Raw genomic sequence first — 22,308 nt, 5'->3', positions numbered from 1 at the left:
ATTGGTGCAGTAAAGGCTTCTTTCTGGCAACCTGACCATGCAGCTTGTTTTTGTTCAAGTATTGTCGTATTATGCTCCTTGAAACAACCACACCATCACTTTCCAGAGCAGCCTGTATTTCTCCTGAGGTTACTTGTGGGTTTTTCTTTGACAATTCTTCTGGCAGTTGTGGCTGCAATCTTTCTTGTTCTACCTAACCGTGGCTTGGTATCAAGAAATCCCCAAACTTTCCACTCCATAAGTGATTGAACAGTACTGACTTACTGGCATATTCAAAGCTTTGGATATCTTTTTATATAATTTTTCATCTTAATAAAGATCCATTACCTTGTTACGCAGGTCTTTTGAAGGTTCTTTTCTGCACCCCATGGCTCCGTATCTAGCCTGCTCAGTGCATCCACGTGAGAGCTAACAAACTCATTGACTACTTATACACTGACACTAATTGCAATTTAAAAAGTCACATATGTGGGAAATTACCCTTTACTTGCCATTTTTAACCATTTGCGTGTCACCTTGTGTGTCTGTACCAAGGCCAAACATTCCAGGGTATCTAAACTTTTGATCAGGACTATTTGGATGATTTCTGTTATCATTATGATTTAAAAAGGAGCCAAACAACTATGTGATAATAAATGGCTTCATATGATCACTATCCATAAATAAAAGACAGTTTTTGGCATGATATGTTACATTTTCAATATAAATGCCAAAATGTCACAATTTCTGTCAGGGTATGCAAACTTTTGAGCACAACTGTATAATATAACATCAACGTCTATCAAACTGGGTAGACTTTTGTCTTTTTCCAGCCAGACTAACTATGTACCTATATGTAATGTGTAATCAATACATAAAAAATGTCCACTAAATTATATAACTCAAAAAAATCCTCCACCACTATGTTGTGCACTTAATCCTTTTTTCATCTTCATAAAAAAAAGATCCTTTGTGATGCATGCATTCACCCAATGCTTCAGATATGCGCTCACCTTCTCCTATTGACCTTAATATTAAACCAAGGTCAAATATGTGCTTGTTGTCCCACCATGGGCTCTCTAACATATGTTTTTCACTGGCCTTTTTTCCTCTGTGCTATTCTCAGGTATATCACATGTAAACACAGAATGGGGCCAGAATAGTGCTCTCTGTATATTATTATTATTATTATTATAATACAGATATTACTTTTTTACTTTATTTTAAAACTCCCAACATGACCACTTACAGTAAAAAAGCACCCAAAGTGCTATGATGTCAGCATATAAGAACATGGGTAATAACAAATGGCATCCGCATACCCCCAGTAGTCTTCATTCTGTAGCGGGGCTCCTATTCCTATACCCATTACGCTCATAATAAAAAAGCTTCCTTAGTAGGAAGACATAGTGGTGGAGGGTTTTTTGAGTTATATAATTTAATGGACATTTTTTATTTATTGATTACATGTTTTTATTAAATTACATATATATGATCATTTAATGTTTATTTTTGGTTGCGTTGCGTCAAGATAGGTTGTATATTTTATTGTATGTACAATTCTGCTCAAAAGTTTGCATAGCCTGGCAGAAATTGTGAAATTTTGGCATTGATATTGAAAATATGACTGATCATATATCATATCATATAATAAATACTGTATAATAAATACTGTACTGTATAATAATCATGCCAAAAAATGCTCTTTTATTGAACGATGATGAGCATATGAAGCTATTAATTATCATATAGTTGTTTGGCTCCTTTTTAAATCATAATGATAACAGAAATCACCCAAATGGCCATGATCAAAAGTTTACATACCCTGGACTGTTTGGCCTTGGTACAGACACACAAGGTGACACACACGGGTTAAAATGCCAATTAGAGGTTAATGTCCCACATCTGTGGCTTTTTAAATTGCAATTAGTGTCAGTGTATAAATAGTGAATGAGTTTGTTAGCTCTTACGTGAAAGCACTGAGTAGGCTAGATACTGAGCCATGGGGATCAGAAAAGAACTGTCAAAAGTCCTGTGTAACAAGGTAATGGAACTTTATAAAGATGGAAAAGGACATAAAATGATGTCCAAAACCTTGAATATGCCGATCAGTACTGTTAAATCACCTATTAAGAAGTGGAATGTTCGGGGATCTCTTGATACCAAGCCAAGGTCGGGTAGACCAAGAAAGATTGCAGCCATAGCTGACAGAACAATTGTCAAATTGTTGTCAGATTCAAAGAAAACCCCACAGGCAACCTCAAAGAAATACAGTTGCAAGAAAAAGTATGTGAACCCCTTGGGATTACGTGGAGTGTTGCATGAATTGGGCATAAAATGTGCTCTGAACGTCATCTAAGTCACAACAATAGAAGAACACAGTCTGCTGAACATAATACTACACAAACATTAGATGTTGCCATGGTTTAATTGCACATAACATGTAAACATTCACAGTGCAGGGAGGAAAAAGTATGTGAGGCCCTAGCTTAATGACTTCTCCCAGAGCTAATTGGAGCCAGGAGTGAGCCAACCTTGACTCCAATCAGTGTGATGATATTGGATGTGTTGCTGACAGCTTTCCTGCCCTTAAAAAGCACACACCTGTTTTGGGTTTACTGGTTTCAAGAAGCACTGTCTGATGTGAACCATGCCTCGCAGAAAAGAGCTCTCAGAAGACCTATGATCAAGAATTGTTGACTTGCATGAAGCTGGAAAGGGTTACAAAAGTATCTCCAAAAGCCTTGATGTTCATGTGTCCACGGTAAGACAGACTGTCTACAAATGGAGAAAGTTTAGCACTGTTGCTACTCTCCCTAGGCGTGGTCGTCCTGTAAAAATGACTGCAAAAGCACAGCGCAGAATGCTGCATGAGGTAAAGAAGAATCCCAGAGTGTCAGCTAAAGACCTACAGAAATCTCTGGCACATGCTAACATTTTTGTTGACACATCTACAATAAGGAAAACATTAAACAAGAATGGAGTACATGGGAGGACACCAGGGAGGAATATCCAAAAAGAATATTGCAGAACGTTTGAAGTTTGCAAAAGAGCACCTGGATGTTCCACAGCACTACTGGCAAAATATACTGTGGACAGATGAAACCAAGATTGAGTTGTTTGGGAAGAACACACAACACTATGTGTGGAGAAAAAAAGGCACAGCACACCAACATCAAAACCTCATCCCCACTGTAAAACATGGCGGAGGGAGGGTTTGTGGCTGCTTTGCTGCCTCAGGGCCTGGACGGATTGTTGTCATTGATGGGAAAATGAATTCCAGAGTTTATCAAGACATTTTGCAGGAAACCGTACGACCATCTGTCCGCCAACTGAAGCTCCGCAGAGGATGGGTGATGCAACAGGACAATGACCCAAAGCATACAAGTAATTCAACAAAACAATGGCTGCAACAGCACAGAATATGCCTTCTGGAGTGGCCCAGTCAGAGTCCTGACCTCAACCCGATTGAAATGCTGTGGCATGACCTTAAGATAGCGATTCACACCAGACATCCCAAGAATATTGCTACACTGAAACAGTTTTGTGAAGTGGAGTGGTCCAAAATTACTCCAGATTGTTGTGCAGGTCTGATCTGCAACTACAGGAAACGTTTGGTTGAGGTTATTGCTGCCAAAGGAGGGTCAACCAGTTATTAAGTCCAAAGGTTCACATACTTTTTTCTCCCTGCACTGTGAATGTTTACATGTTATGTGCAATTAAACCATGGCAACATCTAATGTTTGTGTAGTATTATGTTCAGCAGGCTGTGTTCTTCTATTGTTGTGACTTAGATGACGTTCAGAGCACATTTTATGCCCAATTCATGCAAAACTCCACGTAATCCCAAGGGGTTCACATACTTTTTCTTGCAACTGTACAGGCTGCTCTGGAAAAAGCTGGTGTGGTTGTTTTTAAGGAGTACAATACGGTGATACTTGAACAAAAATTGTCAACACCTTGACATGCCTAACCAGGCCTTTTTGTGTCATTAATGCAGTAAAGGCTTCTTTCTGGTACCTCAACCATGCAGCTCATTTTTGTTGAAGTGTTGTCATATTGTGCTCCTTCAAAACAACCACACTGTCTTTTTTCAAGAACAGCCTGTATTTTTCTTGTGGTTACCTATGGGTTTCCCTTTGTATCCCGAACAATTCTTCTGGCAGTTGTGGCTGCAATCTTTCTTGGTCTACCTGTACTTGGCTTGGTATCAAGAGGTCCCTGTATTTTCTGTTTCTTAGTGGAAGTGATGACCGGCATATTCAAGGCTTTGGACATCTTTTTATGTCCTTTTCCATCTTTATAAAGTTCCATTACCTTGTTACGCAGGACTTTTGACAGTTCTTTTCTGATCCCCATGGCTCAGTATCTAGCCTAGTCAGTACTTCCACGTAAGAGCTAACAAACTCATTGACTATTTATACACTGACAGTAACTGCAATTTAAAAAGTCACAGATGTGGGACATTAACCTCTAATTTGCATTTTAACCCGTGTGTGTCACCTTGTGTGTCTGTACCAAGGCCAAACATTCCAGGGTATCTAAACTTTTGATCATGGCCAATTGGGTGATTTCTGTCATCATTATGATTTTAAAAGGAGCCAAACAACTATTTGATAATAAATGGCTTCATATGATCATCATCCTTCAATAAAAGAGCATTTTTTGGCATGATCAGTCATATTTTCAATATCAATGCCAAAATTACACAATTTCTGCCAGGGTATGCAAACTTTTGAGCACAACTGTACATCATTAAAATCATTTATTCATAAACGAAAAAAAATCATACTTAGTAAAATGTTTTTGTTCATTAATTATTGATTTAAATTATGTATTTACAATAAAATACTTGTTTTCTAACAAACTCACATTTGGATTTTTTGGATTCACCCTGAAAGGCCCATTTAGTGCTGCTAGATTTCTCATGCTGAATCATTGATACATACACCCATATGTGTTTTTATGCCAAATGTATTTTTTCATATTCAGAATATCTGTTGGAGCTTGCATGCTTTGATCGCATAAGTATTATCTTCACACACCTAATTTTAATGACAATTTTCCAATCAAGCAGCTGTTATTTGCTCTTTTAGTAAATAATAACATTATTGGGTGTACTAGATCTTGCTTGTTCTATGCCTTCTGTTAATTCCTCTGCAGTCAGCTGTCGCAATGATAACATAAAATTATAATGAATTGTATGATTATGTTCAAGGTCAGGACAATCGGGAAAACAAAGTCTAGTAATAGCCCACTTTTTTGGCAACCATACACTTTTACTTATCACCTATTATTCCAGTGATGTTAGTGTGTTATTATTTTTTTTTAATTATTCTATAAACACTGTACATATACCACTATAGTCACCCACTTTCAAATCAAACCGGTACAAATGAAAACAATAGTAAAGCATCTCCCACTGTGCATTTCCTCGTTGGCTTACCCAAAATGACAATAAGCACTCCACCCAACAGAAATCGCTTGTGTTTCTCCGCTCCAGGGTCATGGCCCATTCGGATGCAGGGCATGGAAGAGAGAAGCAGGAAGACGGCTGGAAGCCCCAGGAAAGAGCCTGTTATCATCAGGGCACGGGCTGCCTGGATATGGGCTGTCAACAGAAAGAGAATGCATTTTACTGAGTGATAAGCAACATATGTACAAATACACCTACAAAGAGCAGTTCTTTGATATTTAATATGAGACATGGTCACATCAGATCTAATGCACGTTATCCCTGCACAAGGAATTATATATATACTTCAGTCATAGGAAAACATGTGAACTCTATTTCACAGGATGAACTCCTAAGAGGCACAGTTCACAAAGTTAACTCACCAGAATAAGGATCCTTTTATTCATCAAAGGGGGTTATCTTCAATTGAGCCCAATGAGATTTGGAAATCACATGGCTGCATATAAAGATCCTTACTTTTGCATTGCAGGTTTGTGAATTGAGTCTACACGTGTCATTTGGTGGAACTGCTAACAAAACAATTCCAATTTACATACAGAGGAACTTGATTGAGACAGCCCCCTGATTATTATTATTATTATTATACAGGATTTATATAGCGCCAACAGTTTGCTCAGCGCTTTACAATATAACGGGAGACAATACAGCAACAATAAAATGATATATAGTGCAGCGCTCAAACCTAACTCAAGTACTACAATAACTGTGCTCACATGCAATAGTGACACAAAATTAATCAAACACAAATCATTAGGTGAGATATCCTGATTTAAAAGTGCCACTCTATATTAATCCCTATCCCTTCATGCCCACATGATCAAACAAATATATATAGAAATAAATAAATTCTTATTTAAAAAAATAATTTTCACAGTGCTCCAAGTGTAGTGACGTGACCACACTTTTATATATTAATCATACAAGTCCAAAGAAAATGTCCATAAATACTAATGGTAAATACATGCAATGTGCAAAAAATGTGCAAGATAAATATGTTCTTGTTCCATAGCAGTGCCACTCTTCACCTCCTAAGGCTAGATTGCCTCCTCACCTCCTTACACTGACCCCTAAGGGCCAAACAGCTTTCAGGATCACTCTGGATCCTTATCCCCTGGAGATCAGCACTTCTCCTGCCGTCGTGGATCACTTTAGGGTACTTCCATTACCCCCACTCAGAAGCCTCTAGAGAATAATTGCTCACCACCCAGTGAGCAGGAAAGAAGAATCCTCTAAGTGCAGTATTTAGAGCCAAAAAACACTTTAATGGTACTATTCACAAACATATAGCCACTCACATATGTCCATATTCTTCCTTAGCCAGTATGTGGGTGTGCTGCATGTACTCAGAAGGACTTCCTGGGTATACCAAGATGGCGGCTGGCTCCGGAAGTGCGTCACCGTGTACCAGAAGTTGGCGTGCTAACGTGCCTACGCGTTACGTCACTGTCACTCGTGACTTCCTCTGGGCATCAGAGTACCCTAAAGTGATCCACGACGGCAGGAGAAGTGCTGATCTCCAGGGGATAAGGATCCAGAGTGATCCTGAAAGCTGTTTGGACCTTAGGGGTCAGTGTAAGGAGGTGAGGAGGCAATCTAGCCTTAGGAGGTGAAGAGTGGCACTGCTGTGGAACAAGAACATATTTGTCTTGCACATTTTTTGCCCATTGCATGTATTTACCATTAGTATTTATGGACATTTTCTTTGGACTTGTATGATTAATATATAAAAGTGTGGTCACGTCACTACACTTGGAGCACTGTGAAAATTATTTTTTTAAATAAGAATTTATTTATTTCTATATATATTTGTTTGATCACGTGGGCACGAAGGGATAGGGATTAATATAGAGTGGCACTTTTAAATCAGGATATTTCACCTAATGATTTGCGTTTGATTAATTTTGTGTCACTATTGCATGTGAGCACAGTTATTGTAGTACTTGAGTTAGGTTTGAGCGCTGCACTATATATCATTTTATATTTACACTGTTTGGGTAGCAGGTTAAGTGCTGGCAGCTTCTAGTAGGTGTATTTCCCTTTTGCGCAGGAGGATCTCTGTCTGTATTGTCAATACAGCAATAATACAGTTCAATACAAGAGGGTTAGGAGGGCCCTGCTCCTATTATGTGTACCAAGTCCACCCACCTCTGGCCCCAAGAATGGAAAGTTAAGCTTCTTGGAATATGTGTTATACATATCCTAGGAAGCTTCAGTGCAGAGATGTCATTCTCGTCTAGGTGGGAATTGCTGCTAGGGTGGACAAAAAAACAAGTAAAAAGTTGAAAACATGCAAAAAAAAATTTTAAATTGCAGAGAAAGGGGACGAAAACAAGGATACCCAGTGCACGCAGGTGTAAAGGTCTACTTTAAATTTCATTAGGCAGTAGATACTGTTGTCTCCTATAATATCCAAGATTTTTATCTACTACTAAACAGTGATACGATTATATAAACCCTGCATTCTTCTATGTTAAATTTAATTCTATTCGTCTTTCAAAGTATTCCGATCTCATATACAGTGTCCTGAAAAATATTCATACCCCTTGAAATTTTCCACGGTTTGTCATGTTACAACCAAAATGGTAAATATATTTTATTGGGATTTTATGTGATAAACCATTGCAAAGTGGCACATAATTGTAAAGCGAAAGGAAAATGACAAATGGTTTTCAAAATTTTACAAATAAATATGTGAAAAGTGTGGCATGCATTTGATTTGAGCCCCCTTTTCTCTGATATCCCTAACTAAAATCTAGTGGAACCAATAGCCTTCAGAAGTCACCTAATTAGTAAATAGAGTCCACCTGTGTGTAATTTAACCTCCCTGGCGGTATTCCCGAGTGTAGCTCGGGGTAAAGTTTCAGTACCAAAAGCGGTAACCCCGAGCTACACTCGGGCTTACCATGCGGCGCTGCTCAGGGATCTGTTCTTACCTTGTCCTGCGCTCCCGCGATGTCCCTCCTGCAGTGTCCCCGACAATGTCCTCCGGAGGATGCCTACATCTGTCTTCTGGGTTCCATCCCCTGAGAGCGTCGGGACGTACGGGGACGGAACGGCGGGAAATTTGAAAATGACAAAAAGTGACATTCACTCAATAGACTAAAATCACATAGTAAAACATTACTGTATCAAACCGTTTCACATACATTTTGTCCCTAGTGTTTTGTCCTGTGCCCTGCCTACATTTTTACTGTTCTTTCTGCCTGGAAACTGAGAAATGTCCATGGCGTCCAAAAAGTGTCCCTTTAGGTCAAAATCGGTTTTAGACCGGCTAGAGAACAGCAATAGTAAATCAGAACCACTTGCAGCATTGCGTGATAATGATTCGCGGGAAAATTCGTCATTAGCACTGAAAACGATATTGCGACTTTGCTCAGTGATGTGCGAACTTGGCGCTCTATTTCAAATTTCAATGTTTTTGGTTTGATTATATTATTGAATTACATTTATTATTATTATTATATTATTATTTTTTATGATTATTTATTAAATCATAATTTATGATTTCTTGTTTCAAATTGTACCATACCCGGGATGTTTACTAGACTCTTGTTTGGACAGATTTCAGTGAGTTATTCCTACAAATTACAGGCCTACAATAAAAAAAAAAATATTTCCATGCAAAAAAATGTACCGCTTTGAGCACAGAAATATGGACATAATCAGACCACTAGGGAGGTTCATCTCAGTATAAATACAGCTGTTCTGTGAAGCCCTCAGAGGTTTGTTAGAGAACATTAGTGAACAAACAGTATCATGAAGGCCAAGGAACACACCAGACAGGTCAGGGATAAAGTTGTGCATACGTTTAAAGCAGGGTTAGGTTATAAAAAAATACATTTTTGGTTGTAACATGACAAAATGTGGAAAATTTCAAGCGGTATGAATACTTTTTCAAGGCATTATATATATTTCTTTCGTTTTCTTTTTTTTATCTTCTTATTGGATAATAATTAGCTATAGCAAAATTGCTGTGTTTGCTTTGTAGCATTAGTATTTTTGATGAATGGTTTTGCTTTGATGCATGGAATTGTTCAGTAAAAGTTTTAAAGTAATTTAAAGTAAGTTCCTTAAGGGTAGGGACTGATGTGAATGTATAATATATACTGTATGTAAAGTGCGCTATATAAGTACCTGAATAAATAAATAAATAATAATATTATATTGATAGCACTAATATACTGTATTAAAAAAAAAAAACTTTACACACACATACACAGTATAATGAATCTAACCCTACCCTTTGCTATAGTAAAACTTACCTTTAAAGCTAAAACAACTCTGCAAGTGTTCAATCCGAGCATAGCTGAAGCATCTACTTCATATGAGCCCAATGCTAAAATATTAAAATACCTCTTATTCCAACCATGTGAGAACCAATGTAAAAAAATAATATTACTAATTAAAGAAAGAAACATCGGAGTGCGCATGCACGGCCGCCGGGATCAGATGTCCCAGCGATAGCTCCGCACACCTTCGGCGGCGATAACAGCCCATAAGGGCACAGTGCTGATTAGCTCCCGGGGAACCACCCCCGGACCTGGACCGGACCTCGGGTTCCCGTAATATGCCAGGGAAAATGGCGGGGAAGAGCCATGGAGGCTCCCAGATGCTGCTCTCTGCAGGGACAGGGAGGCTCAAGATGGTGCCCGGATCGGTGCCCGCGGCTCCTGGCACCTCCTCTGCCTGTCCCATGGCAGCACCTCTCCCCCAGAGGGAAAAAACTAGCACCTCATCTCTCACTGGACCGAGGAGGACTGCAGCAGCGTCACCAACTAGGGTGAATGACCCCCTGTGGCCCCCCGGTCACCTTCCAGCCCTGTACCACCAGAGTCCCAGGCTTCGGCCTGTTCCTTAGGCCGTGACTCCCCTGCCTCCTCTCCATTGAGCAGCGAGATCGCTGCCATCTTCTCCAGCCAGCATAGTGGTCCAGAGCCCGCAGATGACAGCCCGGCCTCCTCGCCAACAATTCCTCCTGACCCACCACAATATTCAGGTGACGCGACCTTGATAGCTCGGTTCGCAGATTTGCTGCAATGCGAACTGGATAGAGCTACCTCAAAATTGGCGGCTGACCTTAAGCAGGATTTTCAGGTCTTGGGCCAACGCCTGGACTGTATCGAGGCTAAAGTTGATGAGACAGCCCATAGTGTCTCCCAAAATTCCAACATGGTTACCAACTTGCAAGATCGCCTGGAGGAAGCATACTCTAAAATTGATGATTTGGAGAATCGGGCCAGGCGATACAATTTTCGCATTCGAAGACTCCATGAGTCGGTTAAGGAGCTCACTAGCTGCGCCCACACACCCTCATGCGGTCTTCTGTGCCCGATATTGATGACCTTCATCTTGAGAAAGATCGTATTCACAGAGCATGATCCCCCCCCCCCGGCAAGGGGGGCCTCCTAGAGATGTCATCGTCAAGCCTCATTTTTTCCAGGTCAAGGAAGCGGTTATGAGGTATGGCAGGGAGAATCCAGACCTGGAGCTTACGGGGCACAAGATACAAATCTTTACTGATGTCTCTCCGGCCACTATCCAGAAGCGGCGATCACTCAATCCACTACTCTCTCACTTAGTTCAGAAGGGCATTAGATATCGTTGGGCCTACCCCTTTCGCCTGCAGTTCACTCTTAATGGAAAGCCCTATGGGTTTTCTACATTCCAGGATGGCGAGGAATTGTTGCTTCAGCTGGGTGTTATCTCTCGCAGTCCAGCATCCCATTCCTCTACAGGATCGGCTTCTTAACCTCCGCTGCTCCCGCCATTGTGGACTATGCCAAACTCTAAGAAGAAGGGGTCATGGAAACCACCTGGGAAGATCTCTTGAACTCCTGTGTCTTTTTGGGGACTTTTCACGGTGATGTTTTGATAAGTGGTGGCCTCTCTGTGGCTCCTGGGAAGTGTTGGCCGCTGCTGCTCTGTTGTTGTGGGGGGATTGGCGGGGGGACCTGGGGATTGCATTACATCTGTTTGCGGAATATAATTTCAGAAGGTTCAATTGTTTTGTTCCTATATTTATATGCACTAAACTTTTGATTTATTGCTGATGGGTTACTGTAACTGTCGGTGCCGGAGAGTGTCTTTGCACTCTCCCTGACTGGAAGACTCTTCCCTGAAATCGTTTCTCTGGGTAGATCCATTCCACTACAGGGCTATTGCTCTGTTTTTCCTGGTACATAGTCTAATTCATTTATACAGTATTGTTTCATGTACCACGGTTACTTGACATGCAGACTTTTGTGTTCCGAATGTCTTCTCCTTTCTCTTTTCTTTTTCTCCAATTTTTCTCTTTTTGTCTTTCTTTGTTTTCCTTCGGGGTCAGCTGGCAACATTTAGGGACTCTTTGGAACATTTTCACTCTTCAGGAATGGAGGGTCTCTATCCTGCTTAGCTTCTTAATTACTTATAATGTCTTCCCTACGGTCTATTAGAGGAGGTATTCGTCTAATTTCTCACAATGTTCAGGGGCTCAATTCCCCCTCCAAACGCATACAGGCTTTTAGCTCGTACCACTCCCTTGGGGTGGACATAGTTGCCTTGCAGGAGACGCATTTTCCCCCTCCTTCTCTCCGCGCTGTATTCATAAAAATTACCCTGTCTGCTTTTTTGCTAATGCTACAGAGAAAAAATGGGGGGTGGCCCTTTGCTTCTCTCACCGACTGTCCTTTGCCAAATCTAAAATTATCCGGGACAGGGAGGGGCGATATCTTCTGGTGAAAGGCCACTTGGGAGGAAACCTAATCACCTTTCTAATTTATTACACTCCAAATACCAATCAGGTGGAATTTGTTGAGTCCCTGCTAAGCACTATGGCCGGGGAATTTGAGGGAGATGTTATTCTGGCCGGTGACTCCAATTTAGCACTGGACCAGACTCTGGATCGTTCCCAAACCGTCACACTTCAGCCTCCTTCTAGATGGAGCCGTAAGTTGTCCCAACTAATATATCAATATGACTTTATTGATGCGTGGTGAGAGGCTAATCCTACTTCACGAGACTACTCCCATTACTCCAGGGCTCATAACAGTTATTTCTCGCATTGATCATATATTTCTTCATACACATTCACTCCCCAGACTTCTTACTGCTAAAATTTTCTCCACGCCCTGGTCTGACCACAACCCAGTTTCTATAACCTTGTCATCCGGGACACCTGGTAACATGGCTTTTCACTGGCGTCTTAATGACTCTATTTTGGGAAACCCCTCTCATTGTCGGGAAATCTCCTCACACTTACAAGCATTTTTTGACTTCAGTAAAGCACGAGGACACGAATCCGGCGGTTACTTGGGCAGCCCATAAGGCCTCGGTCAGGGGGTGTATTATTCAACTTTCTTCTTGACTTAAAAAAGCCCGAAATGACCTACTTACCACTAAAACTCAGTCATACAATGACCTGGTTGCTCAACGTAAGCAAAATCCCAGTCCAGATTTGTTACTTAAACTTGACCAGGCCCGACTGGAACTTAATTTATGTCTTATTACCATTGCTGACAAACAGCTTCGTTGGTCTAATCATAAATTCTTTACTTGGAGGTACAGACCTGGCACCTTGTTAGCACGCAAGCTGACTGCCAGACATTCCCAGATGGCTCTCCCCAAACTCAGATTGGATAACGGTTCGCTATCCCAAGACCCTAGTAAGATCCTCCACAAATTTCATTCTTTCCACACTAAACTTTATAGCTCGCCCAAGGGGGTTCTTCTTCTTCTCTTGACACCTTTTTGGGGTATGTTTCGCTCCCCCCCCCCCCTGCAGGAGGCCCATAGGGAGATGATCTATCTCATGTGAAGAAATCGGGAATGCTGTGAAATCTCTTGCCTCTCATAAGGCCCCAGGACCGGATGGACTTCCCAATAATTATTACAAAGCTTTCCCTGATATTCTGATGCCCCATATGGCCTTCTATTTTAATTATTTGTGGGATGGGGGAATGGTACTCCCAGATGAAAATAGGGCATTCATCAGTGTCATCCCCAAGCCTCTCAATGACGCCGCTATGGTTTTCAATTACCGGCCTATTTCCTTAATTAATTGCGATTTAAAGATTCTTACTAAAATCCTGGCCCTACGTCTCCATAAATTTCTGGCCCTATATATTCATGATGACCAGTCAGGATTCATAAGCGGTCAACAAACATCGGACCAAATTCGTCGGACTCTAGCTTTGCTGTCAGCTGTGCAGTCCAATTGGGACGGGTCATCACATAGGGAAATTCTACTACTATCACTGGATATTCAGAAAGCATTTGACAGTCTGTCTTGGGACTACTTGTTTCAGACGTTAGACAAATTCGGGTTTGGCCCTCATTTTACGATGCTGTCACAGGCCCTATATTCTGATCTGTCCGCTGAAGTTTCCATTCGTGGATATAAATCAGCCCCTTTTTCAATAGAACGAGGAACTAGACAGGGAGTGTGCTCTTTCTCCATTGCTATTTGCTTTGGCAATGGAACCACTTGTGATTGCTATCCACGCTGATCCCACCATCTCGGGCGTCTACTCTGGTCAACGGGATCATAAATGCGCCTTATTTGCTGATGATGTTCTCATGTATATTTCTAATCCTCGAACGTCTCTACCTGGTTTCTTCCACTTGTTTCGTCGGTTCTCTGAGGCCTTACGCTTAACTCGTCTAAAACGGTTGCCTTAAATATCTTGTTACCTGATTCAGAGGTTCGTTACCTCCGGGAAAACTTTCATTTTCAGTGGGCCCCTGGTTCTCTCCCCTATCTAAGGATTTACCTCATGAAATCTATATCGACATTATACAAGACCAACTATCTCCCGCTTTTCAAACGACTTAAAAATGACTTACTAGACTGGCAGGATCTTCCACTTTCCTGGTTTGGTAGAATTAATTCTAATAAAATTACCTTTTTATCAAGACTGTTGTACTATTTCCGTATGCGATCAATCATGGTCCCTAAATGGGATTTGTTATTACTACAAGCAGCAGTCTCTAGATTTATATGGAGGGGAAAACGCCCTAGGATTAACAAGTCTACCTTATTCTCCTTGAAGAGGCATGGCGGTTTGGGACTCCCTAATCTCTTGGCATATGTTCAGGTGGCTCAAATAGCACAACTATCGTGTACTACGGCCAGGGGATATGTCCCCCAGTGGGTTGGGATTGAGGCTCTATCGTGCCATCCATATGCTATTGGTACTCTCATGTGGCTTCCCAGTGGATTGCGTCCTCCTATTTTGTGTCCTACTCTATCCTATTCATTATTGGTGTGGGATAGATGGCGGGCTCGCAAACCTTTCTCCTCCCCACATACCCCGTTAACCCCAGTATTTGGTAATCCTGAGTTTGCCCCAGGTCTATCTCCATCAGTGTTCCAATGGTGGATTAATAAGGGTCTGTTGCGTATCGGAGACTATTTAGATGGGTTTCGCACTCGGTCTCTTCAACATTTTTTGACAAAATATCAGATGCCTCCCAGAGAAATATTTAGTTATCACCAACTTTGCTCTTTTATCACTAGCAAACTTAGATTACTCTCAGAACCTTGTGCGCTTACTTCCCTCAAGGTCTCCTGTGGGGCAGATGGGATGATGCAAGGTTGTTTATCCATTATTTATGCTTCCATTGTTGATCCCCTCACTAAATTATCCTACATGACCCAATGGGAGGGGGATTTAAATAGTTCATTAGATCTAGATACATGGCGGAACGCGGCTCATACTTTATCAAAGATCTCGATTAACACTGATCTTATTGATTACAATTATAAAACGCTACTTCACTGGTATTTGGTTCCTACTCGCCTAGCCAAAATGTACCCCTCAGTATCATCTAGCTGTTTCCGACGCTGTGGTCAAGAGGGTACTATGTTCCACGTTTGGTGGAAATGTCCAGTTGTGAGTAGGTTCTGTATCCGCATGTTTAATTTCATATATTCAGTAACAGGAATTAATATCCGTAGATCACCGGAAGTGGCCTTGTTTCATATACTACCCGCTGCCGTTCCCAAAAAATCGACTAAACTAATTTTATACCTCTTACTGGCGGCTCGCATTACCATAGCTAGAAGTTGGAAACAATCTTTGATTCCGTTAGACAGGGTGAAACAAAAACTTAATTGGATAATGGTAAACGATAAACTTACAAGTATTGTCAATAACAATGTGTCCAGATTTGAGGAAACTTCGGAGCCTTGGATTAGTTACATTTCTGTATCATGAGAGTCTTACAGCTGCCCCCCCCCCCCCTTTTTTCTCCTTTCCCTTAGGAGTTGTTTCCTCTTTCTTTTCTCTCTTTCTTGTCTCTTTTTTTTTCTTTCTCCGCTGAACTGTTTTCGTTACATTTGGTTTATTCCTACGGTTCAGTCTCTGTTTATTGATTGATGAAACCTGTACGTCTTGATGGTAATGTCACTCTCTGTGTGTATTCCTATTGCCATTGTTAGTCAATTCTTTTTGCGTGCCTATCAGTGCTATGATTGTGATTCTATATATTGTTCCGCCATGTAGGTGGACTTTTTTGCCATCTCGTTTTATGCTATTGTATGCTTGTTTCTCAATAACAATATTGAAACATAAAGAAAGAAACATCCAGTGTGGTGATCAATGACACAATGTAATATTCCAAAAGCAACAAAAAACAAATAATGTGAAACAAAGTGCTCAAAACAATAACTTACAGGTGTCCACCTAACAGTCTTATGTCCATTTAAACACTTATACAGTGAGGAACAGAAGTATTTGAACACCCTGCGATTTTGCAAGTTCTCCCACTTAGAAATCATGGAGGGGTCTAAAATTCACATTGTAGGTGCATTCCCACTCTTGGAGACAGAATTTAAAAACAAAATTCAGGAAATCAGATTGTATGATTTTTAAAGAATATTTGTCTTGCACTGCTGAAAATAAGTATTTGAACACCTGAAAAAATCAGTGTTAATATTAGCTACAGAAGCCTTTGTTTGCAATTACAGAGGTCAAACGTTTCCTGTAGTTCTTGACCAGGTTTGCACACACTGCAACAGCGATTTTGGCCCACTCCTCCACACAGATCTCCTCTAGATCTGTCAGGTTTCAGGGCTGTCGCTGAGCAACACGGAGTTTCAGCTCCCTCCAAAGATGTTCTATTGGATTTAGGTCTGGAGACTGGCTAGGCCACTCCAGAACCATGATATGCTTCTTACGGAGCCACTCCTTGGTTATCCTGGCTGTGTGCTTCGGGTCGTTGTCATGTTGGAAGACCCAGCCACAACCCATCTTCAATGCTCTGACTGAGGGAAGGAGGTTGTTGCTCAAAATCTCACAATAAATGGTCCCATTCATCCTCTCCTTAATACAGTGCAGTCGTCCTGTGCCCTTCTCAGAAAAGCACCCCCAAAGCATGATGTTACCACCCCCATGCATAACAGTAGGGATGGTGTTCTTGGGATGCAACTCATCCTTCTTTTTCCTCCTAACACGACGAGCGAAGTTTAGACCAAAAAGTTCTACTTTGGTCTCATCTGACCACATGACTTTCTCCCATGCCTCCTCTGGATCATCCAGATGGTCATTGGCAAACTTCACACGGGCCTGGACATGTGATGACTTGAGCAGGGGAACCTTCCGTGCAATGCATGATTTGAAACCGTTCTACCGACATTGACCTTTGAAACTGTGGTCCCAGCACTCTTCATGTCATTGACCAGCTCCTCCCTTGTAGTTCTGGGCTGATTCCTCACCTTTCTTATCATCAGTGATACCCCACGAGGTGAGATTTTGCATGGAGCCCCATAGAGATAGGGAGATTGACAGTCGTCTTTAGCCTCTTCCATTTTTTAACAATTGCTCCAACAGTTGATCTATTTTCACCAAGCTGCTTGGCAATTGCCCCGTAGCCCTTTCCAGCCTTGTGGAGGTCCACAATTTTGTCTCTGGCGTCTTTTGACAGCTCTTTGGTCTTGCCCATGGTAGTAGTTGGCGTCTGACTGACTGTGGGGTGGACAGGTGTCTTTAAAGAGCTCAGACAGGTGCTACTAAGTTAGATTAATGAGTGGAGTAGAGGTGTACTTTTTAAAGGCACAGTAACAGGTCTTTGAGAGCCAGAATTATTGCTGTTTCTTAGGTTTTTCAAATACTGTACATATGTTCAGCAGTGCAAGACAAATAAATTCTTTAAAAATCATACAATGTGATTTCCTTTTTTTTTTTAATTTTGTCTCTCAGAGTGGGAATGCAATGTGAATTTCAGACCCCTACATGATTTCTAAGTGGGAGAACTTGCAAAATCGCAGGGTGTTCAAATACTTCTGTTCCTCACTGTATATAGTTCATCACAGCATGTGCTTGATGATATTAATCCACCCATTGTGCTTCTAGTACATGCAAGAGTGTTAGCCGAGTATGCTTTCAACAATATTTCATATCTCATTCACAATATGGCTATGCTTTAATCTCTCAAGATAGACAGTAATACTTTATCAATTCCTCCACCAAAACCCTGCACAGTTCTCACTGGGCAAGCTTTGAGTGCACTCTCCCCAATGTGTTATAAAAGATAGCTCATGGAAAGGAAAAAGCGGACATTGTACAATACGTATATAAAATGTTACTGAACACTTAGAAACCAACTAGGTTTGTTGATGAATCTAGAAGACAGGCGGTCCAGGTCTGGTGTCACCCACCCAAAAATACCTCAGGGTGGAGAGACAACTCTCTGGGTTCCAGATATTGAAAACCGAGAATATCTGCCTGACAATTTTCAACACCTAGAAAGTGCTGAACATGAATTTCAGCCCAAATGGGAAGGGATAACCGAATTACCCTGAGTTCCAGAATATTGATCATGATACAAGACTTCTCAGACAACCAAGAGGATACCTAGGATTCCTCCCAAGTCTCTTTCTGGCATCTGTCATGAGCACCTTCGAAACCAGAGGGAGGAATGTTTTCTTAATTCAAACACCAAACATGTGACCCACCATGCCAAGGCAAGCCTGGTCATGCTGGTCAGATGTGTGAGATGATTCAGAGACTGCACCCTCTTGTCTTGTATTAAGATGCAACATTCTGAAATGAAACTGAGCAAATAGAACTGCCTCAAAGCAGGACACTATTAAGCCTTCATGCAAAAATGGAGGGTCAGCTAGTCCTGGACTGCAAAGCCCAAATGTGGGAATGAAGAATCTGGAGTTTGTCTAGGGGAAGGAAAACCTTGGACAGATCCAGCATTGATTTCCAGAGCCATCTGAATCTCTGCAGAGTTTTCACAGTTCATTGGATGTTGGCTGAGCCAACTGTTCTCTCAGAAGGCTCTCATCCAAATATCCCACTATGGTGATGCCTTGAGAGTACAGCAGTGCAAAAACCGTGGTTAGCACTTGCTGAAGACCTGTGGTACAGTGGACAGGCCAAAAAGATAGGCAACGCATTGGTAATGGTGAGTGCCCACAGCAAAATGCAGGCACTGTTGATGTACTGGAAAAATCAGGGCATGTAAGAGGACACCCTTGATGTTCAGAAGGTCTCCTGGATAAAGGGTGGCAAGGACTGATTGTCCAGATTCCAAACAGAAATTTTGTACCTGAATGAATCTTTAGATTCAGCTTCCTGCTAGGGCATGAAGGGTGAACTGCAGAATGTGATCATCACTGGAGGCAGCAGATAGCTCAAGTCTGCATGATGGTGGTGGTAGTGATGTGGCGAGCCAGTGGGGGGTGAATGGCAGTGAACATGCATAGTAGTCTCATCTAATACGAGGCTCAGTGTGGTTCACTGGGGACCAAAAAATGGTCAGTGACCTCAGTTTACAACATCGAAGAGCAGCACAAACAGTCACATCTGTTCCTATAGAGTTAACCCCTAAGGCAACCTCTAGTACACCCAGGCTTCCAGAAGGGAACAAGGCCCTAGCTGAGGAAGAAGGGTGTGGAAAAAGGGACATGCCCCTTCAGGCTCTTCACCCTCCCGGTGGGCATACCCCTTTTTGGCCTTCAGTGACAGGGTACTGTCAGGTGGGTGGACCACAGCCCTGGACCTGTAAAACACTCTGAGGCTGCCTCATCACACTGCATCATATGCCTAGGTGAACACCTTTAGCAGAATCCAGTGCTGGAAGACACATTACACACCAGCCCAACATTTTCCTCATGGCAGGGCCTTGGTACAGTCTCCAAGGCTATGCTGAGGATTAGCTGATCCGAAAAGCAGCAAACAGAAGCCCCTGAAGAAATCTGTCTGAAGGAAAATTATATTGATAAATAGAAAAGCACATAGCTCGTCTTAGAGCAGAGAGATAATGTTCTCTCTTCTAGGACCCTAGCACAAAACTAAGGTATGCTGGGAATGGAAGGGGTTATAATGGGCTGTCCTTACAATTTTGTTTGCCAATGACCAATCTCTTAAAAATAGCAGCATAACCCATTGGCTCCTGAAAAACAGCAGCATAGCCCTTGGGTTCCTGAATAATTATTTTTGTGTCCTGTAATGTTTGGTTAGGAAATATGGATTTGAGCTGTAAGTGAATCAGTGAGTAGAGAAATATCAGAACTTTTGGTTAGGGTTTGAAAAATGCAGCCTCTGGGCCTGTCCTTCTAATTCTGATTATACTATGTAGTCACTGATCAGTGATAGTCACTGAAACACGAATGCTATGCGTGTTCCAGTACAGTAACCAGAATCAGATCAGCCCTGTAGACCAGTGTTTCTCAACCTTTTTTCAGTCAAGGCACCCTTTAAAATTATGGACAGTCCGGAGGCACCCTTTAAAATTATGGACAGTCCTAAGGCACCCTTTAAAATTATGGACAGTCCCGAGAGTCTTGAGGCACCCCATTCAAAATGAAAAACTATTCTAATATTTTTGTATAACGCAACAACATCCACACATGTAGGACACCCAACATTGGAGGTGATTTATTCTTTCAAAGCAAATACACTTCTGCACACTGGTACTGACTAGTATTCCAATGTTTCTCTTCTCCCTCAGTTTTTCTCCAACACTGAGCTAATGTGACCCCAGCACGGACAGAGAGAGGCAGGGGATGATCAAACTAGGATGTTGTGCAGGCGACTGACAACCTCCTTACCAACTGATGATGTTATTGCCTGTCAGGATACCTGCAGCTAGAAGGTCGTAATGGTGCTGGTGTGCCCATAATGAAAACCCGTGGCTTTGTATAACTAAAAGGCAGGCTTGTTCCACCCACTGGTTTGTATACAAGTTTTGGGCAATTTTTGGACATTTTGCCAAGGCACCCCTGAAGAAACCTCAAGGCACCCCAGGGTGCCTGGGCACCCTGGTTGAGAAATGCTGCTGTAGACAACAGAAGTCAGTAACTGTGGCTTCAAATATTTCTACCATCACACGTTTACCTATGATTAAGAAAAAAAGCATTCCCTATAGCAAACATATACTGTTCCTTTATAGTCCACTCCTTTATGTTAGCTGCTGAAGACTCTAATTTATTAGGGATGTCTGGCGTATCTTTTTTTTTCCAATGTTGCCTTTGAGAAATTGTGAAACAGCCACATTCATCATACCTATATTGATATTATGTCTGAAATCGTGTTGCCAAAAATGTATTTGTAGCAGTTTGCAGTTATAATTATACAAATTGACAATGCATCTTAGCTGCTATATTTTGACAGTCCTAGTCAGCCTTCAATATTTTCTCTCTGCATACAAACAAACAAAAATGATGCCAAGCTCTTGGATCTGCTGTCAGAATTCAGCGAAGGCCGCCTTATGAAACAGAATTCAATACTGCTTAGAACAACACGAGTTTTATCAGTTATCATGAGAAGTCTTTGTTTAGAGACTTTGATTTATTTCCCTTTGGATTGATTTCCCCTCGTACACTAGTACCTTGTACTGGAACAAAATCTTAGCATAAAAATTCCTAACTAGTTTCTCTCAGAGATGAAAAAGTAATATGTTACTTGTCCGGGGTATTTCTTCTAGCTGGTAGTAAAACAGGAAAGTCTGTGCCACCCTATAAGCATTTCAGTCCATTCAGACACACAGTGATCAACCAAGCGGACATCTACGGCACTATGGGAAGGTAAGCTGGCAAACCGAACCGAAGCAAAGTAATGGAAAATACCATTTTGACATTGAACTGATGAAAAGTGACCTTTGACAATGACAATGGAATTTAAGGAAATGCTAATCAAAAGGACAGAGCATATCTGAAAGCCATTTTGTCCCAAAGACAATCTAGAAAGAGTTGTTCTAACTATGAAGCTGTACTCCAAAAAACAGCGACAGAAGTACTGGACTAGCCACCAATATTGCCCGTGGGCTTCCTGCGGCTGGTTTATACCCTTTACTGACCTACCATGCCATGTTCCACAATGTGTCTCTCTGTGTGATGGCCCCACCTTGGTAGAAACAGGGCTTGTCTTCCTTAAGTCAGAGCTGCCCACCTGTTGACTTGGTCATGTACCTGGGTTTCAACTGGGTTCTTCTGCCTCTGTGCTGTGGTTCTGTTTGCTCTGTCACTGGGGAATCTGAGTCTCCGCAGCATATATCCTGCTTAGTGCATCTGCTCCTGGGACTGTCAAGCTCCACCTGCCTTCCAGCTGCAACCAAATCACAATCAGCTCAGCCTAAATTGCAGGACTTCCTGCACGCTGTGCCCGATTGTTGGATCTGTTTCCCTGGGTGTGTGCTATACTACTAAAATACTGAACTCCTGGACTTTTAAACTTTGCCTGATTCCCGGACTACTCTATTTGCGTGGTGATTCTGTATTATGCTGCAAGTCTGTGTAAGACCCTGCCTGTCTCCAAGCACGCTTCTGGAATCTGACCTTGTACCTTGCTGACAAGACTTGTTGCTGACCTGGCCTGTCTGACTATGCTAATTCCTTAACCCCCAGCCAAAGCTCAACTCTGGAT

At 41.7% G+C, this 22,308-nt stretch overlaps 1 protein-coding gene across 1 annotated transcript in view; it reads right to left on the bottom strand.

The window, feature by feature from the left end:
- Window positions 1–22,308, bottom strand: part of CLDN11 (claudin 11) — a 77,650-nt gene that overhangs the window by 41,326 nt on the left and 14,016 nt on the right. The window contains exon 2 of the mRNA XM_089675491.1: window positions 5,426–5,590. Coding sequence (XP_089531617.1) covers window positions 5,426–5,590 — 165 coding nt within the window. The remainder of the gene's footprint in view (window positions 1–5,425; window positions 5,591–22,308) is intronic.

This window comes from Staurois parvus, unplaced genomic scaffold (genome assembly GCF_062004578.1).
Source record: "Staurois parvus isolate SC_StPar_1 unplaced genomic scaffold, SC_StPar_1.0 ptg000155l, whole genome shotgun sequence".
In the NCBI taxonomy this organism is placed as follows: domain Eukaryota; kingdom Metazoa; phylum Chordata; class Amphibia; order Anura; family Ranidae; genus Staurois; species Staurois parvus.
This window is presented reverse-complemented; position numbering and strand designations above follow the sequence as displayed.